Source organism: Ictidomys tridecemlineatus, chromosome 7, assembly GCF_052094955.1.
Source record: "Ictidomys tridecemlineatus isolate mIctTri1 chromosome 7, mIctTri1.hap1, whole genome shotgun sequence".
Lineage (NCBI taxonomy): Eukaryota > Metazoa > Chordata > Mammalia > Rodentia > Sciuridae > Ictidomys > Ictidomys tridecemlineatus.
Genome location: NC_135483.1, coordinates 19,407,871 through 19,431,336, shown reverse-complemented (window position 1 = coordinate 19,431,336; position 23,466 = coordinate 19,407,871). Strand labels below are relative to the sequence as shown.

At 39.7% G+C, this 23,466-nt stretch overlaps 1 protein-coding gene across 1 annotated transcript in view; it reads left to right on the top strand.

Moving 5' to 3' along the window:
• Positions 1 to 5,888: 5,888 nt before the first annotated feature.
• Deptor (DEP domain containing MTOR interacting protein) overlaps positions 5,889 to 23,466 on the top strand; it is a 137,564-nt gene continuing 119,986 nt past the window's right edge. Inside the window, exon 1 of the mRNA XM_005316200.5 lies at positions 5,889 to 6,165. Within this exon, the coding sequence (XP_005316257.2) occupies positions 6,044 to 6,165 (122 nt within the window). The 5' untranslated portion in view covers positions 5,889 to 6,043. The remainder of the gene's footprint in view (positions 6,166 to 23,466) is intronic.

Sequence of the window (23,466 nt, the reverse complement as noted above, 5' to 3'; positions counted from 1 at the left end):
GGGGATTTAACCCAGGTGTGCTCTATTCCTCAGCTACACCCCCAGTCCTTTCTTATTTTTATTTTGAGACAGGAGCTTTCTAAATTGCTGAGGCTAAGCTTGAGCTCACCGTTCTTCTGCTTCAGTCTAAGGAACAGCTGGGATTACAGGTGTGAATCACCATGACCAACTTCAGGTTGAATAATTTTTAATTAAGAGAATTAAGACAACATTTTACTCAATGTTTCCATACTTCATTTATGCATTTGTCATTTTAAAAAGGCTAAATAATTTATTCCTACTCAACACATACAGATGATCACTGTGAACGCTGCAGTTACTGAATACAGAATATAATTGTGCCATATGCAGTGAATGTCACACAAATGAAATCACTTTATGAAAATTCAGGGTCAGGTTTGGAATAGAACAAAGTACAGTCTTTTCTCAGTGTACACAATAATTGCATTCCTGATAATTCAGTATTATATTAAAATTGTACAAAATGACCACCTAAGACAGACATTCCGGATTTGGGACAGTGCTTTGTGAGGTGCTGAGACAGGAGGTTCACAAGTTTGAGGCCAACTTTTGCAAATTACAGAGGTCCTAACTAGCATCTCAGTCCCTCATGACCAAAAGTCAGTAGCACTCCCCCACCCCACCCCCAATAGGATAAACAGCAACTTCTGCCCTAAACTTCCCAACAAACTCGCAGGAGGTAGCCCTTTCCCTATTAGCAATCCACAATCATTTCATGGCATGGTGAAAAGAAATCGGCAGATGGCAGCATACACCAAAGTATCAAGCATTCAAGTCCTGCAGGGAACCAAAGTTAAGACCCAGAGGATTTCCTGGGAAGGCAGAGTTGGACCTGGAGAGCAAGGGACCTCAACTTTATTTGTAATGCTTTCTTTCCATTCCCATGAAGTCAAATATAACAAAAATATTTAAGATGGGGGTGAATAGGCTAGGCATGGTAGTTTGGGAGGCTAAGGCAGCAGGATGGCAAGTTCAAGGCCACTCTGGGCAACTTAGTGAGACCCTGTCTCAAAATAGGAAAGGTTGAGGATGTGGCTTGGTAGTTAGGCACCCCTGGGTTCAATCTTTTGAACCAAAATTAATAAATTAACTAATTTAATGTGTTGTGAATAATGAAGGTGAGGGAATTTTATATTTTTACTATCTTTACATTTATTTTTAAAAGACAGTTCTCCTAACAGGATCTATCAATGGAAATATCTGGACGGAATACTGCCAAATCAGTTTTCTTCCATTTACAAGAAGAATAAAAATTATAGCAGCTAAAGAATTGGGATTTCCACTAATGGTTAAGAATAGTCTTAAAACTGTAAGAAGATGTAAATTCACAGGAAGGTGCAACACACTGCTTGGGAAAGTCCAGGAAGATCACATAGAGATGGAGGCATCTGAGTTAGTCTATAAGATCAGGCCAGAATAAAACAGATGTACATTAAGAGGCATCAGCAACACTCATGACAACTAGTCTATTATGAAACCTCATAGGTGGCCCTATTCTTTTGCATATTTTATAAATTTAAGCCCATTCCCTCACACTGCCACTCACCTTTAGGAAAATTTTAGTACACCAGTACCACTCAGAGCTTGGTCAATCAACTGGTGGTCATTACTTGTGGTGAAAAACAACCAGACATAACAACATTGAAAAATCAATTAGAAATGTGTAGAGCAAGCTGGGTGTGCACGCCTGTAATCCCGGCTACTTGGGAAGCTGAGACAGGAGGTTCACAAGTTTGAGGCCAATTTTTGCAAATTACAGAGGTCCTAAGCAACTTGGCAAAACCCTGTCTCAAAAAAAAATACAAAGGGCTGGAGATGTAGCTCAGTGGTAAACTACTGCTGGGGTCAACTCCCGGTCAACCTCCTCCCCACCCAGCCAAAAAAAAAAAAAGAAATGTGTAGAGCAATTTGACAGAATATTTCCATTTATTGATCCCTATAGAATTTGGGATTTTGCTTTATAGATATTTTTTTAAATCTCATTTTATTATATTTCATCAAAGTATCAGGCTTAAATGGGCTGAAAACACAAATACATCACACACCCACACACTACATACCACCATCAAAATTTTGAGAAACATTAGCCCCCAAAGTACCAAAACATACAAAAAGCATGAAAGAGGCGAGGAGACCTGGAAATGTAATGTCCACCTAGGGCTGGGGATGTGGCTCAGTGACAGAGTACTTACCTAGGATGCATGAGGTCCTGGATTTCAATCCCCAGCACTGGGGGGCAGGGGCTTGTGGGGGAAATTATCTACCTTTAATAAAAGCAGTTATTAAATTTCATTTAATCCTCCCAATAATCCAATGGGACTGGTGGTATAATCTTTACATAAGAGGACAGAAAATTCAGAGAAGATGATGAACTTGCCCAAATAGAGCCAGGAATCAAACCCAGATCTGTCAGAATTTAGCTCTTCCAGAATCTTCATGCTAGAGTAATTGTCACATTGGTGTCCTTCTCTCTTCCATCAATACTCATAGGTCACAGCTGACTCTAGGACCACTTGCTCCAGGGCTCCTGGTTACAGGCATTGGTGCTAACAAGTCCTCAGGAGTCAGTTCATCAATTTTCCCCTCAATTAGAGAAAAGAGTTTTTCTCCTTACCTAGTGAGGCATGTTGTATTTCATGTATCAATGAAAGGTTAAAACAATAGCAGCAGAGCAATTCTCATTTCCTATAAACATCTACAACCATCTACACACAACAACAACAACTATCTTGTCAAGTAAGAAAAATTAATTATACTCTCTCCTGCTCATTTTCCCGACTCAATTTTTCCTCCCATATGTTAAGGCACTTTTCAGAAGGAGCAGCCTAAGGATGGAACCCAAGGTTTCACGCGTACTAGACAAAGGTAGCACTGAGCTACCTTTCCCCAACCCTTTTTAGTTTCTTTTGAGTCAGGGTCTCTGTAAGTTGCTGAGGCTGGGCTTTAACTTGCAAACCTCTTGCCTTGCTCTCCTGAGTTGCTGGAATTACAGATGTGTGCCACTGTAGCGGGCTTAAGATACTTCTTTTCTAACTTAAAAAAAAATTGGTTACTGAAAATGAATCTTTAAAATTTTAAATAATGAAAATTTTATATAATGCTACTCATTTAAGCCACGTGTTATAGGTTAGATATGGGGTGTCCCCCCAAAGCTTAGGTGTAAGAAAATGAAAGAAAGTTTAAAGGTAAAATGATTAGACTATGAGAATCTACACCTAATCAGTGTGTTAATCCTCCGATAGGGATTACCTGGTAGTGACTATGGGCAGGTAGGATGTCCCTGGAGGAGAATATAAACCTGGAGGTGGTGTCAGTGGTAAGGGAAGCTGTCTCTCTCTCTCTGCCTCCTGGTGCCATGTCCTGAGCTGCTTTCCTCCTCAACACTCATCCCCCATGATGTTTTGCCTCATTTCAGTCATAGAGCAATAGAGTTGTCCACCTGTGGATCGAGATCTTTGAAACTGCCCCAAATAAACTTTTCTTCCTCTAAAATTGCTCTTGTTATTGGGTCTTTTGATGACAGCAATGAAAAAGCTGACTAAAACAGCACATAACAGCCCTATAAGGGAGAAATTACTATTCCTGTTTTGTCAATAGGAAATTGAAGCGCCCCGAAGTTAAGTGACTAGCAAAGATTACAAAGTTATAAATGACAGAATCAGGATAGAAACTCAGCATTTGAGTGAGAATCCCCCCAAAAACTATTTGCTTGATGTTGTCATTTTAGCACTGGGAATTAAACACTGGGAATACTAGGCATATGCTCTACTGCTGAGATATAAATCAGACCCCAAGCAAATTCTTGATATTCTATATAATAATTACTGAATTAAAGCATTAACTACTTCTGTTAAATGATTTTTATGCTTTATGCAGAATGAGGCTCTTATTTATTTATTTAAATTTGTTATGTATTAACAGAATGCATTATAATTCATATTACACATATAGAGCACAATTTTTCATATCTCTGATTGTACACAAAGTAGAATCACATCATTCATGTCTTCATACATGTACTTAGTGTAATGATGTCCATCTCACTCCACCATCTTTCCTACCCTCATGTCCCCTCCCTTATCCTTCCTCCCCTCCGCTTTTCTCCTTTGTCCTCTAGAGTTCATCTAATCCTCCCATGCCCCCACAACCACATTATGAATCAGCATCCTTAAATCAGAGAACAGAATAAGGCTCTTAAAATCACATGTAACTGAAACTATGACTCCCTGGGTCTACATTTCCACCATGATCTACTTAGAAAGTTAAGAACCTTAGAGAATTTCTTTGAGCAAAAGAGTTGCCTGATATTTAGTGTTGGATATGAGAGAAAGTGTTATCCTGGAGTCTGGCTGAGCACGGCCTTGGGAATCAGCAGAATTAGAGTTCAAAGGCTGCCTAACCTTCTATATAAAAAATTTAGATAAGCTTTACCTGTCTGTGCTTATGCATATTTTTCTTTTGGTGCTGGGGATCAAATCCAGGGCCTCATGCATGGCAGGCAAATACTATACCACTGAGTCACATTCCCAGTCCTGTGATTAAGCTTTGTTAGTTGTAAATTGAAATCAACATTTAATTCTTAGGATTTTGAGGATAAATTAAACAATATAAACAAGGTGCCTGTGGTATATAAAACACATGATGAATGCTTAATGAGTTGTTGCAAGTTTCAGTTAATGTCAACACTAACATTGCAGCAGTTTGGCAAAGACTTGTATGATCTTCCTTAAAAAAAAAAAAAAAAAACGTGCTGAGTGAGGTGGCAGATACCTGTAATCCCAACAGACTCGGGAGGCCAACTTAGAGGGCAGCCTCAGCAATTTAGAAAGAGACCCTCAGTAACTTAGTGAGACTCTGATTCAAAATTAAAATTAAAAAGGGCTGGTGAGTTAGCTTAGTGGTTAAGCACCCCTGGGTTCAACCCCCAATACCAAAAAAGAAAAGGAAAAAACATGATCAAACAAACATACCCTCCCTGAAAATAAAATACACTTGTAGAAGAGTAAATATAAATACTTTGAAATAGCAGAATTGATTATGTGTGTGTGTGTGTGTGTGTGTGTGTGTGTGTGCGCATGTACATATAAACATGTATATATAGAAGTTGGTTTTCAACTTCCTCCCATTTTCATTCTGTAAACAACGTCTCTCTTCTTCTCCTTCTTTTTTTTACCCATGTACTAGTCTGTAAACTTCTACCACATACCTGCAACTGAAAAATTATGTCTCTCAAGATAGTTGTGGAGCTCGATCCCAGATCTGTTTAATTTCAGGCCAGCATTATGTATTGATCACACCGTCAAGTTATGTAAGTTGTCTTCGGTGAGAGTGGTCCGAGTGAAAGGAATGCTTAATTTTTCCAGGCCTCGCGGTTGCGAAGGCTTGTAATACCTGCTACTCCGGGAGGCTGAGACAGGAGAATTGCGAGTTCAAAGCCAGCCTCAGCAAAAGCGAGGCGCTAAGCAACTCAGTGAGATCCTGTCTCGAAATAAAATACAAAGTAGGGTTGGGGATGAGGCTCAGTGGTCGAGTGCCTCTGAGTTCACTCCTCGGTACCACCCCTCATCCCAATTTTTTTTTCCATGTCCTGCAGTGACATGTGTATCCTCTCTTGTGCACTATTGGGTGTACTGTTCTCATTCATTCTCTGCAATATAATAAAAACGCAGGCTTTCATAGCAAGAGCTTTGCAGGGTAAAGGAAGGAAAGTCCCGGGAATTCATCCACAGCCAGCACACACAGCCCTGAGCCTGTGCCCAGCTCAGATGTTGATATTTTCCTCCCTCGGCCCCGCCCCCAGCCACGAGGGACTCCAGCCACGCCCCCAAGCTGAAGTTTCTGGGGCCGGACTCGCCTAGTGCCTCCGCTAACTCACAGGGATTCCCTCCCTAACCAATCACTTCAGAGCATTGGGACTGCCCCGAACAAAGATGGCGGGAGAAGCCTCGGTGAGGGCAGACTGATTCGAACAGCAGAATCCGAGGCGGATAGCCCAGGCAGTGGTAGCGGCGTGGCCCGGACCATGGAGGAGGGCGGTAGCACTGGCGGCGGTGGCAGCGACAGCAGCACTAGCGGGAGTGGCGGGGCGCAGCAAAGGGAGCTGGAGCGCATGGCTGAAGTCCTAGTCACTGGAGAACAGTTACGGTAAGACCAGAGACAGAGAGGGTGGGCTTGCTGTGGCACTGCCAGCCCGTGCCCGCTGCAGTCCTGCGCACACGCGCGCCGTGTGTGGTGGCTTGAGAGTCTCTCGGGGCTCTGGGACAGGTGCAGACGCGTGGACAGTCCACGCTGCGCCGCGCCTTGCTGCTGCAGCGGCTGGACACGCACAGCGTGCGAGGCTGTCCGGGCAGGCACAGGCGAGCGGGTGGTGCGCGCTGCGCCCTAGCCTGGTTGCTGCAGCCCTGCGCCGGGATGAGTCGCTACCACCCGCCGCGCGCTCCCTCCTCCGAGGTACTTGGGCGCTGCCAATGCTCCCTGCTGATAGCCTGCACCTTGTCCGCCTGGTGAACCGAGGGTCGCTGTGGGGTCCGAGCTAACCCTATCCCCTGTACTCCTAGAAGTCAGCCCAGTGATTGCTTCTGTTGTTTTCCTTTTTTGTGTCTGTTGGCAAGTCATACCTTATTCCCCATCTGTAAAACGGAGTCCACGCCTCCTTTTAAGGGTTGCTGTGGAAGCTAAACAGAGAATTTTTCAGAAACCCTGAACCTATCTATCCTTTAATTGGCACATCATAATTATCCTTTGAGTCCGCCAGGGGGCGTGGAGGCACCTTGTCTAGTGCCCTTCTGCTGTGCCAACTTTCCCAGAGGTCACGTTTTGGGCCATGGACTCCATTGATCGCCCCAAGTCTGCAGCAAGAATTAGAATTTGTTAGGTCTCACAACACCCAGAAATGAGCGATGGTCTTCAGGGTCCTCCTGCTGTTTCCATCACTTCCTGTTCTGTGTTTGAGGATTGTAGTTATGGTCAGACTGGTTCTGCAGCTGCCCTTCTGTGGTCATAAATCAGTTTGCCAGGAAAAAATAATCCATCTTTGCAGTGTTTCAGCCTCAACTTGCACATGGGCCCCTGGCCCCGCCAGAACCACGTTCCTTTAAGGTCTTGGTTTGAATTTCCCAGCTCATTTTGGTTTCTAGATGACTGTTTCAGGACCTGATGGAGAATCTTGCAAACATTCCTGAAGGTTTGGTAGACACCAGCTTGCAGCGCTTAGTTTGAGGAAGTAAATTTTGGACGTCAGAATTCGTGTTACAAAAGATAAATTGCACATTTATATACCTTGTTGAATTTTTTGAATGTATAGTCAAAAGTAAAGGGACTAAAAACTTGTTTTCCCTTCAAGAATGTTTTCTAACTAAAATTTGAAGTAAAGCTCTTCTGAAATAATCTGAAACACTTTGTTTTTAATAGTTTGATTTCTTTGTTTTTTAGCGTTCTCCCTTGGATAAGGTTACTTGCTGTTTATTTCTTTTACAAATACTAGGTTGTGTAGTGACTCGCTTTGTCCAGCAAGCTCTTTGTCCTTCAGAGTGCAGCTTAAATGCCCTTTCTTATGGGTCTCCAGAGCATTTGTACTCCCCTCTCCCTGGCTCCTCTCCACCCTGCAGCAGATTTAAGGGTCATCCATGGGCAAGTGGGTGAAAAGATAGAAGGCTGTCACTCAGGAGTTAGAACTGAGTTTGAATTTCTGCTCCACCACTCTTTCCAAGGGTCATCATTAGGTTTGTTTTGAGGAGGCCTTTGAGCTGGAGTGAATCCTGGCCATGTTAGCCCTCAACTAGTATAGGACCTTGGACAAGTTATTTAATTTAGAATGATGATAATAATGAAATTTACCTTGTAAGTTGTTATGAAGACTAGATGCATTAGTGCTTAAAACAGAGCCTGAAATGTAAGTGTCATATCAGCATGAGATATTGTAATTAATTCATTTCTCTGAGCCTCTGTTTCCTCATTGGTAAGATGGCAACAGAGATAAGAGTATTTTATGAGAGGCTCCTGAGAATTGGCCCTGAGCTTCCTGTAACACCACATGTCACTTCCAGTTACATAAAACCTGGCAGGAAGGACTAGGGCTGTTATGAGCATACATTACAGACCCAGGCTGCCCGGGTTCTTGTTCTGTCTCCACCATTTATTAATTTTTGTGACTTTGGGACAATTTACTTTTAACCTCTCTTGCCTCTCCTCTATGGAAAAGAGATTCTTTTAATTAAGACTTTCAATATTTTAATTGATTTCAAAATTTTTCAATTCCTTTTAAATCATTTTTTTATAAATGACAGTAGAGTGAATTTTGACATTATACATATATGGAATGAAACTTCTCATTCCTTGGTTGCATGTGATGTGTAATTACACTGGTCATTACTCTATATGAACATATATGATAGAAGTATATGACATATATATGAAATAAAAACCGTACATGAAAGATTCTTAGATTTAAGTTTTCTTATTTTATTGGTACTGGGGGTGGAACCCAGGACCTTAAACAAGTTAGGTAAACACTCTACCACTGAGCTCTATCCCAGCCCTTTTTATTTTGTTTTGAGATAGGGTCTTGATAATTTGCCCAGGGTGGCATTAATTTGTAATTCTTTTGCCTCAGCCTCCCCAGTAGCTGGGATTACAGATGTGCACCAATACATCCAACTTGGAAAGGGAAGTCTGGTGACAGTCCTCCCTCAGGAGTTTTGGGAGCATGAAGTGAGATGCTACATGTAAAAGTTTTAGTAAATGTTAGTCATTTAATTTTACTTTGGAAAATTTTAATCATTCTATTTGTTATTTTAGTCATTTTATTACTGTGACTAACACATAGTAATTTCTTAATAAATGTTTGAATGAGTGTTGTATGTAATCCAGTATACTTCTATTAATACAGCTTAATATGATATTTAATTAACACTTAGGGATCAGCGTGGCTGTATGCCTGGCTTCCTGATTACTGGAGGGTGGAAACTTGGTCATCTTTTTGCTACCGTCACAATGTATGCTTCTGTCCCCAGCTTGCTCTCTTAACTGTATGATTGTGGCCACTTTGTGATGACCAGGCCTCTGGCCTTTAATTGTTTCACACATACCCTGGGTTCACCTCTGCCTTCTCTTGCCTTTGCATTGGTTTCTGGGTCATCAGTGATAAGGTTGGGATCATGAGGAAAGAGGAAGCCATCGACTGAGATATGAGATAAAAAGTTATGCTTCCAAACTCAGTTCTGTTCACTTCCTTTTCCTTTCTCTTTAGTTTTGTAGCTCTGGTCCCTGGGGCAATTCAGTGAATCTTTGCAGCCCTTACACCCTTGCAGATTGGAATACTATCCTCCCACATAAGATTTGTGGTGGTGGATCAGATGGGGTACGACATGGGAAGGCTCCCTGTAAAATAAGTCAATAGACCCAGAAGAGTGTTGTTGTGAATATTATCTGCTCCAGATGGGAAGTTGGAGGCTGGCTGCACGATGCTCACACTTTTCTGCAGTTCATTGCATAAGAATAACACATCTAACATCTGCTGCTTTCTTTTCCATCTCGACTGCAGGACCCTTTTCCTAATTCTCTTTATGCTTTTCCCTTGTCTTAAAAGATGTTGCTTCCTTGTCCAATTATTTCCTATGTTTTTGCATCTAGGAATGCATTTGGATCCCCGCCCCCAGGTTGGGTCATAATAAAAACGTCAGATAGTAACATAGTGTTGGTGAGAATGTGGAGAAATTAGAATTTTCTCACACTGTTGGTGGTGATGTAAAATGGGATGGCCACTTTGGGAAACAATTTGGTAGTTCCTCAAAGTTGAAACATAAAAACCCAGAAATTCCATTCCTTGGCATATACTCAGAGAAGTGAAAGCATCTGGCCACAGATATCCACGCTGTTATTCATGAAAACAGAAACAGCTCAAATATTCATCAGCTGATGAACGAATAAACAAAACATGATCAGTCCTTTAGTGGAATGTTATTCACCAACAAAAAGGCAAAGTACTGAGGCATGCTACAACATGGATGAACTTTGGCAAGATCACCCATAAAAGAAGCCAGACTAAAAGGACAAATATTGTATGACTCCATTTCTATGAATTGTCGAAAATAGGCAAATAAATAAAAAGACAGAAAGTAGATTGGCAATTGTCAGGACGGTGGAAGGGGGAAATGGAGGGTAACTGCTAGTGAGTATGGAGTTTCCTTTTGGGCTGATGAAATTATCTAAATCTGATTTGTATGATGGTTGCACACACAACTCAGGATATAGTTAAAACCACTACATTGTGTACATTAAATGGGTGAATTGTTTGTGTATATATATGCAAATTATATTTCACTAAAGCTGTTACAAAAATGCATTTAGATAAAACATTGGGATGGTAGAAGACAAAAATATTAAAACTTTTTAGTTGCTGTATTTTTATTGCCCCAAAAAATACAATGATTTTTTTTATCACTAATTGAATAACATTATTACAATACCACTGGGATATGTGTGTGTGTTTATTTTTAACGGTGTATAATAACTATACTTAATAGTGGATTTTTTTTTACATTCTTGTACATGTACACAATATAACAATATAATTTGGTTGACTTCACTCCTTAGAACTTCCCCTTCATTTCCCCTCCTGGTGGGACTGATATTTTACATATACATTATCATAGTGTTTTGTTGACAATAGAACAGAGAAGGGGTACTAGTCAAGAAAATATTCTCTGAATGTTCTTAATTTTTTAAGCTTCTTTTAAAAAAAAAACACTTGTAGTTATAAATGGACACAATACCTTTATTTTATTTATTTATTTTTATGTGGTGCTGAGGATCAAACCCCGTTCCTCACACATGCTATCAAGAGCTCTACCACTGAGCCACAACCTCAGCCCCAAAATATTCCTAATTTTAAGATAATCAACCACATATAAATAATTCATATTAAGTGTCTTATGCTATGATTTTTCAAATCATTAGTTATTTTATGGGTTTTAGATGTAAACCTATTATTTTGAAATTTAGTTATCCATTTGTAACTATGACACTAATTGGGACATCCAAATTCTACCTCCTGTTTCTTCCAGGACTAATCCTGGAGGTACTTACAGAGAAAGATTTCTGTAATAGAGCATTTTAAAACAAAGAAGCCTAAAAATATTAGTTTGTTCTTTTTGTAGTAATGGTGAGAATGATCATCAAAACAATAGCAATAGCCAGGAACGGTGGTGCATACCAGTGATCCCAGCTGCTCCATAGGCTGAGTCAGGAGAATCCCAAGTGAAAGGTCAATCTGGGCAACTTAGCCAGACCCTGTCTCTGAATAAAATAGTTTAAAGGGGCTGGGTATGTATCTCAGTGGTAGAGCATCCCTGGATTCCATCTCCAGTACCACCAAGAGAAAAAACAATAACACTTAGACAGCCCTTATTACCTGCCTAGGTCTCTTCTAAATGTTAATGCCTTAACTCTTCATAGCAACTCTGTGTAGTGATTACTCTCAATACCCGCATTTCACAGATGAGAAAATGGAAGCACAGAGCATTGAAACTGGCTATAGTCAGTCAGCCAGAAAGTGGTAGAGTTGAAAGTCTCTGCTCTGAAGCAGGATGTCACACTGCAATTTAACATTGTCTCATCTAGTGACTCAGAGGGTTAAAGAAAATAGAACACTAAAATTTAAAACAGAATCATGTGTATGAGACTGGCACATTTGTAGTGTGACAACTTTTGCAAACAAAAAAAAAAAGTCGACAAATGGTTTTTCCATTCTGTTGGGGAAAATCTAATTTATTCCTAGAAGTGTTTATGTTTTGACAAGACAGGATTCTCATTTTCTTTACTAAATATTAAACTGGGTCTTCTTTGCCATGTGGTTTTGAAATTTTAATTTGGACTTCATTTATTCTGAATTTTGTCACCATTTTAATGGGAGGATAAATTGCAGTTAGTTCACTGTTTTGCCATGGGTGAGCATGGGAGCAGGATGGAAAAGAGAATTAAGAATATAAGAGGAATGCTTAAGTAAAGAGAGAAAATGTTTCTAGCATTTCAGTTATTCTCTTCTATCTAGACTAATTATTCTAATTACAACAATCGTATCCAGTCACTAAAGCCAGTTCCCTAAAAGCAATTTACTAGGCAATGAGTTTTAGCAACGTAGGAAACCACAGTTTTTTCAGAATTTTTGCTCTAACAGACTGTGTTCCAAGCTCTCCTTGCTATTGCCTTTTTTTATAAAAAATATGTTCACTAATGTATTGTCTTGCTCTCCTGGATTTGCTTTGCAAATGTCAAGGCACTGTGCAGATAAAAGGTAAAAAAACAAACAAACAAAAAGACAGTTGATCCAAAGACCAACATGCAATAAATCAAATATAAGATAAGGAAATTAGAAAACACCAAATAGGAAAAGGAGGAATAATTTTTTGGCGGGAGGGGGTACCGAGGATTGAACTCAGGGGCGCTCAAGCACTGAGCCACATCCCCAACTCTATTTTTTAAGAGACAGGGTCTCATTGAGTTGCTTAGTGCCTTGCTATTGCTGAGGCTAGCTTTGAACTCGTGATCCTCCTGCCTCAGCCTCCCAAGCTACTGGGAAGAGAAATGATTTTTTAAAAACTTTAAACCTAACAAACTCTTCAGGTTCTTTAGAACCCTGAGTATGTCTTAGTGGGTTGGTAGCCCTTATTGATGACATCAATCTGGAAGCTTAGCTCCACTGGATACTGTAACAGAAGGGAACTGCTGGCAAGCTACCTCCCCAGCAGCTGCTACTAAAATCTAGGTACCCAAACATGGAGGTGATGCAATTTTTATTCTTCTATATAACAGAGAAGTCAAGAAATTACTGCCTATACAGATTTAAAAGTTGGTGGGGGCAGGGGCGGGGAATGGAAGCTAAGTGTAGAGTATTAAATTGCCTTTGGATCAGCATACAGACCCCTTTCCTGAGAATGTCATTTCTGCTTCACAAATTGCATCTGAAGTCAGGGAACACAATCCTGGCGGATAGGAGACACTCAGCAAAGGTTTCTTTCTTCTGTGGAGGGAGAGTATATAAAACTACTTTGTAACTTGCAAAAACATGCAAATGAAAGACACCTAGTAAATGTCCAATAAATGTGGAATTATACCCCTCAGCAGTTATTTTTACATATAACTTTTTTTAAAAAAAATGACCTGAATATTACTTGTTTGTGGATGATATGTGTGTGGTTATTTTTCAAAAGGCCAGTGCTGATGTTTAAATTATGGCTTCCGTCAGTTTTGGAATCAGTAATCCTGAAAATAAGTTAAATAAGAGAATTCAAGGTGAAGGAAGACCACTGTCTTCTCCTGTTATTTTTAGTACTCATTTGGATCAGGAACTTATTTCCCTTTATTAGGTTGTGACTCTTAAGTGGTGAGTGTCCATGAGTTCAGTGATTAGGAAGAAAAAGGAAGCAGCAGTCAATCCCTATGTGTATGGAATGTTCACACCTTCCCTCCCTCCCTCCCTCCCTCCCTCCCTCCCTCCCTCCTTCCCTCCCTCCTTCCTTCCTTCCCTCCCTCCTTCCTTCCTGCTGGTTGATTGAACCCAGGGGGGCTCTATCACTGAGCACATCCTGAGCCCTTGTTAATTTTTTGTTTTGAGACAGAGTCTTACTAAGTTGCCCAGGCTGACTGGCCTCAAACTTGGAATTCTCCTGCTTCAACCTCCTGAGTCACCAGGATTGTAGGTATGGCCATCATGTCCGGCATGATCATGCCTTTCTAGCAAAGAGTGGTAGCCACCAGATCTGAGGCTTTATCTAAACTTGGAAGCTTATGTCAGGGACTATTTTTATGGATTAGTAGATACTTGGGGGCCACAGTGGAGATGCAGTGAGGGGAGCTGGCTTAGTGGATCAAGCAGCATGCTTGCAAGCAGCTGTTCCCATGGTGATACCAGCAGGAGCAACTTGAACTATTGTCAGTGGGGCTGGCTGGAATGGTTTCATCCTTTGAAGTGTTCATAGCACTGACTTACTTACGTCTGCACACAGCGTCATTTTTTCTGTATCTTTTATGCTTTGTTTTGTTTTTGCTATACTGGAAATTGAATCTAGGAATGCTTTACCACCAAACTACATCTCCACATCTTTTGATTTTTTTTTTTTTCATTTTGAGGCAGAGTCTCACCAAGTTACCCAGGCTGGCCTCAAACTTGTGGGTACTCTTGCTTCCAGCCTCCCTAGTAGCTGGGATGGCAGGGGTGCGCCATTGCGCCTGGCACTTTGCTGTATCTCTTCAAACATTTTAAAGATTTGATAGGGAAGCCAAGATGGAGCATTGAAACACACCGGGGAGTGTGGGCTAAGATACCCTTTTGCATCCCTAGTTTTGAGATACCAGCTATTGCTGTGGTGTAGCGAAAGGGGACAAATGCCAGGGCCTGCAGCTTGAGGAAGCCCAGGGCAGCTGCAGAGGTAGGTAGCTTGAGCCAGGGAAGGCTGAGGTCTGTCCACTTCTAACCCCCAGCTGCTTGCTGATGGTTCTGTAGTTTGATTTGATTCTGTCTCCTTACAGTCCTTGTACTACAGATTTCTGATTCTACTATTTTCCTAGGAACTCTCTTTAGTGAGCAAACTTAACTTCATGAAGGGGTGTGTACCCTAGAGGAGTGGGAATTGCAAGGATGCCTGAATGAAAAAGACAAATGTCACATATTCTACGAATCTTAGGTCTCATGCTCCAAATAACAAATTTATTTTAATATCTGCATGTGCAATAAGTATTAAGCTCCTATTAATAATTATTCAATATAATGCAATGAGCAGAAAACCTGAGAAACACTGAAATGAGATCATTCAAAAATCTAAGCATGGGTAAGCTGAAGATGCTTTTGGACATTTGGGTCAAAGAACATTTAGAAAAGAGAACTGTGCCTCTATCATTGGGAAGATAACTTCCATAGAAACTCTTGCAGGGCCAGGGCTTAAAAGAAAAGAATCACACAGCCCTTAAACACAGGATGTGGGATGAAAAAAACAGCCTGCATTGTGGGAAACTGGGCCAGAAGTGGGCTGTCAGGTTCTGGACTGCCCTGACTCTGAAGTGTTCTTCTGACTTATAGGCCTGTGGTAAACCACTTGATCTGGAAATTTGGAACAAAATCTTAGAGGTGATGATAATCATCTAGAGAAGGGGCCTAGGGATGATAGGGAAGTGTCAGGTCCTGGTCTGTGCATTTACTTTTGCATTACGTCCTTGACTCCTTACAATAATTCTGTTACTGCCTTTTTTTTTTTTTTTTAAATGGAAGAGATCACCACATAAGCAGTTTGCCCAATGTCGCATAAGTGGTAGGTATGGAACCTTGTTTTGGTTCCTTGATTTTGAATCCAGGCCTTTCAGAGTCCTAACAAGGTGCAAGCAATTGTGGAAGTAACCAGCCAAAATATCAAGAATTAAGGTTCTTGCTCCTTGCCTTCCAGTCGCAGTCTATGGTGGCAGGCATAGGGAAAAAAGCATCATGGGCATAATAATTTGAAAGTAATAATTTGAATGGACAATGTATATGTTGGTTTAAACAATGAAGGGCATTTCTTAGTTATGTAACATTAATTTCAGGTGAGCCTGGGTCAGAATTTCAGGTCTCAGCTGGGCACCGTAGTCACATCTGTAATTCTAGCAGTTCTGGAGGCTGAAGCAGGAGGATCGTGAGTTCAAAGCCAGACTCAGCAACTCAGTGAGGCCCTGTCTGTAAATAAAATATAAAACAGGACTGAGGATGTGGCTCAGTGGTTAACTGCCTCTGGGTTCAATCCCTGGTACAAAAAAAAAAAAAAAAAAGAAAGAGAGAGAAAAAGAAAGAGAAAGCCAGGTCTCCAGATCTCTTTCTCTTCAATTCTTGATTCTCCTCTGTGCATTAGCTTTGTCTTGATGGAGACAAAGCTATCGCTGTCGTCAGGCCGTGGCCATCAACCATGTGATAGGAGATTTTACTATCACATTTATCTTACCTTCAGCTTTGATCTTTTTAGACCATCTTAAATCAGACCCGCAGGATCTTAAGGCAGAGCAGCATCCAGCATTGGTTGTCTTCACCTCACCATTTGCAGTTTTGTGGCAAGGAGGATGGTGTGCCCCTGGCTATCTTAGACCAGTCAGAATCCCCCTTGGTAGCTGCTGTCCTTTGGGGAGGGGGTGAGTGAGTGTCGGGTGATAGATAAGCACAGCTTCCTCTGCAGAAGGTCATTTGGGCTTCATGATGAGGCACCCGAGGAGGGTATGATATTATTAAGGCAAAACTTAAGGAGAAATACTTTAAAGCTGGGAGGGAAGGAAGTTTATACACAGACAAAGAAACATAGAAAAGCCTCAGAACTGAGACAGAGTGGGAAAGGTGGGAGCTGTTGGCATGTGTCTTGGGCCTGACTGCTTTCAACATAGTTCCCTACAAAAGTCCTCCAAGGATGGTGGCCTGTTGATCATCCCCACATTTGCCCCCACCGATTCCTTATTTGGAAGATACGGCCCTGTTGTTCAAACATTTACTCAGTAATAGAGGTAAAATAAAACTCTCTCAACACATGACTACAGTTGCAAATGGCTCAAATTCAAGTTGGAAGGAATGATTTTTGTACTACTTGAATTTTGATGTCTTTCCAAGAAACACCTCCACCCAGAGAGAGTCCCAGCCAAAACTGTCTATAAGTTATTTCTTTGTATAAGCAAAGCTGCTTGAGGAATAATTAAGATGCAGACTTTCTGGGAAAGTTGCAAAATGGTGTTTACTTATATAACTCAGCAGAGGTCACACGTGTCAATAGAATTTGTCAATATTTTTTCTTCCCTCTCTATAAATTAGAAATTGAAAGTACCTTTGATTGTCACGGGGGCATTTTTTTTTTCCATTCTTAATTTGATTTAAGCTTATAACTCAGTTTACCATTGCACTGACATAACATTCTTAACTCTGGCCTTGACTTTGTGCTTCATCTTGCTGTAAACATAATAGAACTAAATAGAAAAAAAACTGGTTTTATTCTTGGTTAATAGCGTATGAGTTTATCTTTTATTTTTTAAAATATGTAGCGTGTGCACAAACCCTTTATGCTGAAGTACTGACAAGGAATTGTGACTTAAACAGCATGATTTTTCTTTACTTGTGTCAGCTGCAAAAGAGAGAAACTCCAGTTAAACCACTGAGAAGCATCTTGATGTCTAAGAAACAGGGCTCAGAGTTGGCACATTTGTCTACTTGTTCCATCACTGGCTGACTTCACACTAGCCAGAGCTTTAAGCCTAGAGGAGCAGAGTCCAATTACTGAGGACTTTATTATAATTTACACTCGTGTCTTTCAATTGAAGGTGCAACAACTAGGGCCTTAGAAACCACTCTTCTTATGGGCTGGGACTTATTGATCCTTATATTACCATGGAACAAACAGTCTAATTATTGACATGTTTAATTAACCAAAAGGGGTCACTTCAATGATCTCCCTATTAGCTCTATTTTGGGTGGTTATTTTGCTGCTAGATTGCTTCTTTTCTTAAAGGGATAGGAGAGGAAGTTGGTTTGGCTTTTTATCAGTTCTGAAAGAATGTTTATTCACGGAGGCATTTGAAATCTGTGAGGATTTGAAGATTTTCTGGACATTTTCAGTTCTTCCATCTCTTCCCTGTCCCATCTGTATTCTTAGATTTCCTGGTTGAAGCCAGATCTTCTGGGAGTACTGGGGGCAGGGTTATAATACCGATCTCTTCTCCCCAGGTTCTTGAGATTCCGAACATCTCCCTGCCACCTGTAACTTCTACCTGATACAGAATTGATCCTTCAGCCTCTGCCAGAAAAAAAAAAAACCTCAGTGGCCTGTACTCAATCTCTTCCTAATGAGCTTCTAAATAAATGAGCTGAGGGTGGGGGCCCATCACCGTAGCACCCCTGTATATGGACTCTAACATACATATTGGGAAATCATTGCAATCTTTATTGATGACTTATGTGAAAGGAGATTTTACTATCACATTTATCTTAACTGTTGTTAAAAGACCATGTACCTATAATAAAATAGGACCATTTGTTTTACTTACTAAATGAAAATGCTATTATTAATAGAACCTAGCAAGAATTAGTTAATAAAGATGTCTAAGGTTCCTGGGAATTTAGCCTTCATGGCAATTACAATGCAGTGTGTAAAAATGCTTATTTAAAACTACACTTAGGGGGCTGGGGCTGTAGCTCAGTGGTAGAGTGCTTGCCTAGCATGTGTGAGGCACTGGGTTCGATCCTCAGCACCACATTAAAAGTAAATAAATAAACAAACAAATAAATAAAATAAAGGCATTCTGTCCACCTACAACTACAAAAAAAATTTTAAAGATAAAATAAAACTACACTTAGATCTATTCAGAGTCTTATTCAGATGTTATATCTGAGAAATGCAATTAATCACTTAAAACTACACACATCAGAGTGCAGACATTTATGTAGCATTAGGCTGCATGGCTTTGAGACTCATGTCTGAATTACCTGCTTAACCTGAAGTGCCTTCCATGATACAAGGTTGTCCCATGAGTATGTGTTTTTCACAGGGCATATGTTTTCTTCTCCAAGAGCCTTTATGTCTTACTTGATAATTCTCCTAGATGAAGATCAAGGCATTTGGTGACCTATTTTCCCTAACCCCTGAGACTTTAGGAATGGGAAGTGTAGCAAAGAGAGAGGTTTTCTAAATCAGAAGGCCAAATCTCACTGACAAATTTCTTATTCTAGTGCCTTAAAAGAATGGGTTCTCTGTCTGCTGTTAGCCTCCTGGAACCTTGTGCAGACTGTCACCATGGGGACTACAACATTTTTGCCCCCCTTATATGGTGAGGTGGGAAAATATATAATACGTTATAGTGCAGATTAAGAAATGGTGTTTTAATCAGCTTTTTGTAAACAAAAGACCTGACAAGAGCAAGGTAGAGGAGGAAAAGTTTATTTTGGCTCACACTTTCAGAGGTTCAGTCAGTAGTTATCCAACGCTGGGCCCAAGGTGAGGCAGGACATCATGGTGGAACTGTTGGCAGAGGAAAGCAGCTCAGGACGTAGAAACCAGGAAGCAGAGCGAGCAGCTCACCAGGAACAAAATACAAACCCCAAAGGTATGTATGCCTCCAGTGACAAGTTTCCTCCAGCCACACCCTACCTGCCTACAGTTACCACCCAGTTACTCCATATCTGTAAGTTAATCTGCAGATTAGGTTACAGTGTTCATAATCTAATCGCATCACCACTGCACATTTCTTGTTTTGTCTCCAGCTTTGGAGGGATGACTCATATCTAAATCTTAACAAATGGCTTTATTAGTAATCCACAAATACAGATGATGGTCAAGAAGGGAGGGAGTCCCCCACTCTCTTAGTATTCTATAAAGAGCTAGGTATAATCTGGAAGCTGCCTGGCACACAGTGGGTTTCTGTTCCACAGGGGGAACTCTGTCTCTCTGTCACTGTCTTCCTGTAGTGCAAGCATGAGAATGACTGAATGACCTTATCTCTGCTGGGCATTTACTGTGAACTCAGGCACTGAAGGGCCTGAACTGGAAATGCTGAGTATCTAGCACCTGGAAATCTTGGGAGCTGAGTTGAAGGCACAGTCTTTTCTACTGGGGAATGTCCCTACTCCCTGTCCACCAGCGCACTGCATGACAAATCAAGCTGAGCTTCTGAGGTCATATCCACAAATCCTGCATGTCCCTCCAGCCTGGCAGGACTGTGCACTATCCAAGGTGAGGTATGGCATCTCATTCATTCTCACGTCCAAAGCTTCCTTGCTTAAAATCCAGGAAGAAGCATATCATTATTTCAATGCCACACTTGCATTTTTTACTTACTCTGAGGTTTTGAAACAAGGAATTTTGCAAATGAGAGTGTTAAGCCAAAGGTTACGTTAGGTTATATCTTTTAACCTTTGACTATTTTTAATTGCTTAACACTGAACTTTCATCTGTTTTCCTTCTGCCAAGATAGAAGGATAAATTATTCATTGGGAGCAGATTTTCAATTTTATTACTAGGCTATCAATTGCAATATTTGTTGGTTTGGTGTTATTTTAATTTTTTTTAGATTTTTCAAGAAATAGTAATAGTATAATGATAGCTAGTATTTATTGAGCTCATACTGTGTGCCAAGTAGTATGATAAGCATTTCATGTGAATTACATCATTTAAGTTAATAGTAGGTAGCATCTATTCCATTTGTGAGTTGGGGATGCAGAAGCTTAGAGCTTAAGAAACTTGTCCCAGGTCACAAGGTGAGCCAGTGGGAGCTGGAATTACAATCCACAGCCTCATTTAAAAGTCATGCTCTTTGATGGTTCTGTACACAACTGGTCTCAGCCTTAAGCCATTGAAGCATGGAGGTCAGAGGTGGAGCATGTGACCATTGTGGACATGGAGCCTGCTCCTTTGAAATTTGACTAATCTCTGAATATTTCTGTCTATAATGGACAAAAATTAAACTTACATATATGATAATCATGCCAGCTACTTATATGAAAATGATCTCATTAATTCATTAAGAATCAAGAAATATTTAAAAGCTCTAAAAGCTTAGGTTGGTTATATAAATAACTATTTTTCTCTGCCATGTATGTCTAGTTACCAGGTAACTTACTGGTGAGTATGAATATAGTAAATATGTCAGACTCACTTTCATGCATATTACTTGGAGTTACTATTATGCATTGTTGATTAAAAATATTAGTAGATGTGAATATGAACCTACTGGTCATATTTTAGGTTCTGGAAGAAAACTTATCTCTCTTCTTTTGTGTGAAATTTAACCCTAGGAAAATGAATATTCTTAGACTGAATATGCTATACATATATGGAATAAATTATCCAGTAGGATTTCATACAAGAAACATTTTTATGTATTTTAGAAATTATTTAGTACTGTGTAGATCAAGAACATTTTAAGATATTGCTCAACTTCTGTTTAGATATAGAAGCCTGAGATATTTTCACTTAATTAACTGTAAGATTCTTACTATAGATGCCATCGCATAAAGACTTTGACTCATTATCCTCAAAAAGTATAAGATTAAAATAGCAAAATAAGCACAGGATATTTAGTTCAACACCCTCGCACTTTCTTTGAAGGCATGGACAAGGCCATAATTTTATGATCATAGATTTTCACACCAGATCTCGAGATGTGGTGGAAAATAGGACCTGTAGTTTAGGGGCTGATTTTAGGGTCAGAAGAATACAAAATTCTAAGGATCACAGATTCTTGGAATCAAGATAGAAAAAAATATAAAGATCTTCTAAGCTCTAAGGGAATGTTTGGGCATAATGCTACAATTTTCAAATGTCCTGAGAGAAGGTTCATTTGGGGGAAAAAAGAGGATAAAGAGTATTTTTAAGGGGAATATGTAATCTTGCATGGTTTTTGGATAAATGGGTTCTCTAAGCAGAATCAGAGGCTGTTTCTAACTGAATTCTATTGACTAATGCAAATTAAAGTTCATAGTTTCCTTTTCTGTAAAATGGGAAGAGTAAGTAGTGTGCTTGAGTTACATGCCAGTAAAGTTCTTAGGATAGACCTACCATGTAGGAAATGCTCACTGTTAGTTGTTACTGTTATTAATAATAACAAACAGGCTAACATGACTCAGTTAATATTTAGAAAGCAGCTTTTCTTCAATTATGAACTGCAGGTACAGAATTTATTCATGGTATTGCACACAGGACTTAAAAATGATATATGAAAATCAATCTTATATATGTCAAAGATAGAAAAAAACTATGGCTGGTAGGCCATATGTGGCCCACTGCTCACTTTATAAATAAAGTTTTATTAGAATTCAGCCATTTTATATTATGTATGGCTGCTTTTGTGCTACAACAGTAGTTAATGGCAACAAAAACTGTATTACCTCTGAAACCAAAAATATTTACAGTCTGTCCCTTGATAGAAAAAATTTGTATATTGAAAACTGAAAAAAAAATTGTATATGTATATGTGTGATTTGTATATAGATACACAAGTTGCTGACATTCTTCAAGTGAGATATAAATGCTTGGCAGACTTATAAATTGATGTTTATGTGATCACTTCCATTTTAAAAGCTTTATATTTTACAGTAGGAAATCAAGCATAGAAACATTCTGATAATTTTGACCAAGGGTCAATAAGGCTTTTACTTAAATAATCAGTCATATGGATTCTAAACCTTCATTTTCTAATTACCTCCCCCTTGTCATGGATGTGTAATACCAATTTCATTGATGGAAAAGATAACAAACATTAAAGTATTTGCAGCTGCAAATTGACTTTGTATGCAGTTGTGGCAAAAAGTTCAATTTTTTTCTGATAAAATTCACACTAGACGACGTGTGGGGTGGGTAGTTCAGTGGTAGAACACTTGCCTAGCATGCACAAGGTTCTTGGTTCAATCTCCAGCCCTGGAGAAAAAAAATAAAGAAATGAAATGGAAAGATAACACATGTGTTGCTGTTTGAACCAAATGTGAAACTTGATTTTTCTCCTATCAATTTTGGCCTACTGTCTATCAACCACTATAGATCTTGAGGTATTGCTGTAGGTATAAGTCATATTTCCCTTTTACTTCCCCTTATCTAGTGATATAATGCTTTCTTTATTTTGTTTTCTCTGAGCAGCTGCTTGTGTTGATGTTATCAGACTTCCTCACATCGCTAGACATGAAATTAGAAGCTGTCATTAGGTAGCTGGATTGCACTTCTCTACATGGGAGTCTCTACTTCTCTAAATTCTTGTTCTTGGTCACAGATCTCATCTAGGAAATGAATGTTGCCTGGAAAAGGAATTACTTACTCTTTCTATTCATTCCTTTACCTTCTTTAACTGGAAGAAAAAAAATCAGCTGGACCCAGAAGGCACGCCTGCATTCATTCAGACCCAACATACTCTTAGTGAGGTGAATGCTTTCCATCTGTGCAACAATCTGTAGATAATGAAATTGTTAGCCAAAAATCTTGGTTAAATAAGAAATCTGTTTTCAGAAATGTGTATTCTGGCATTGGCAATTGGAATGACTTTTAGTTTGTAAAACTTGTTTGATTTATTATTTTTTTCATGACAAATCTGTTATGAAAAAAATTATATTTTTTTGCTCAGAGAAACCTGCCAACGTATTTCAAGATTATGCAGCCTTCATCATTTAGAAGTTCCTAAGTGTCTCTGAAAGTCTCTTACCTGTCTAATTTCAGAACCTTCCAGCAGTTCATATGCTGCCCTGATGTGATTCTGGAGCATATTTGCACATTTGTACAGTTTCTGGGATTTCAGAGACTGGATCTTCAGCCTTCCCTTGAACTTGTAAAAGCCTCTTTATCCTTTTAGTTAAATCCCTCTTTACTTAAATTAGCTAGAATTAGTTTCTGTTTCTTTCCTTTTTTTAGAACTGGGGGTTGAACCTAGGGGTTCTTTATGACTGAGCCCCACCTCCAGTTCTTTTTATTTTTACTC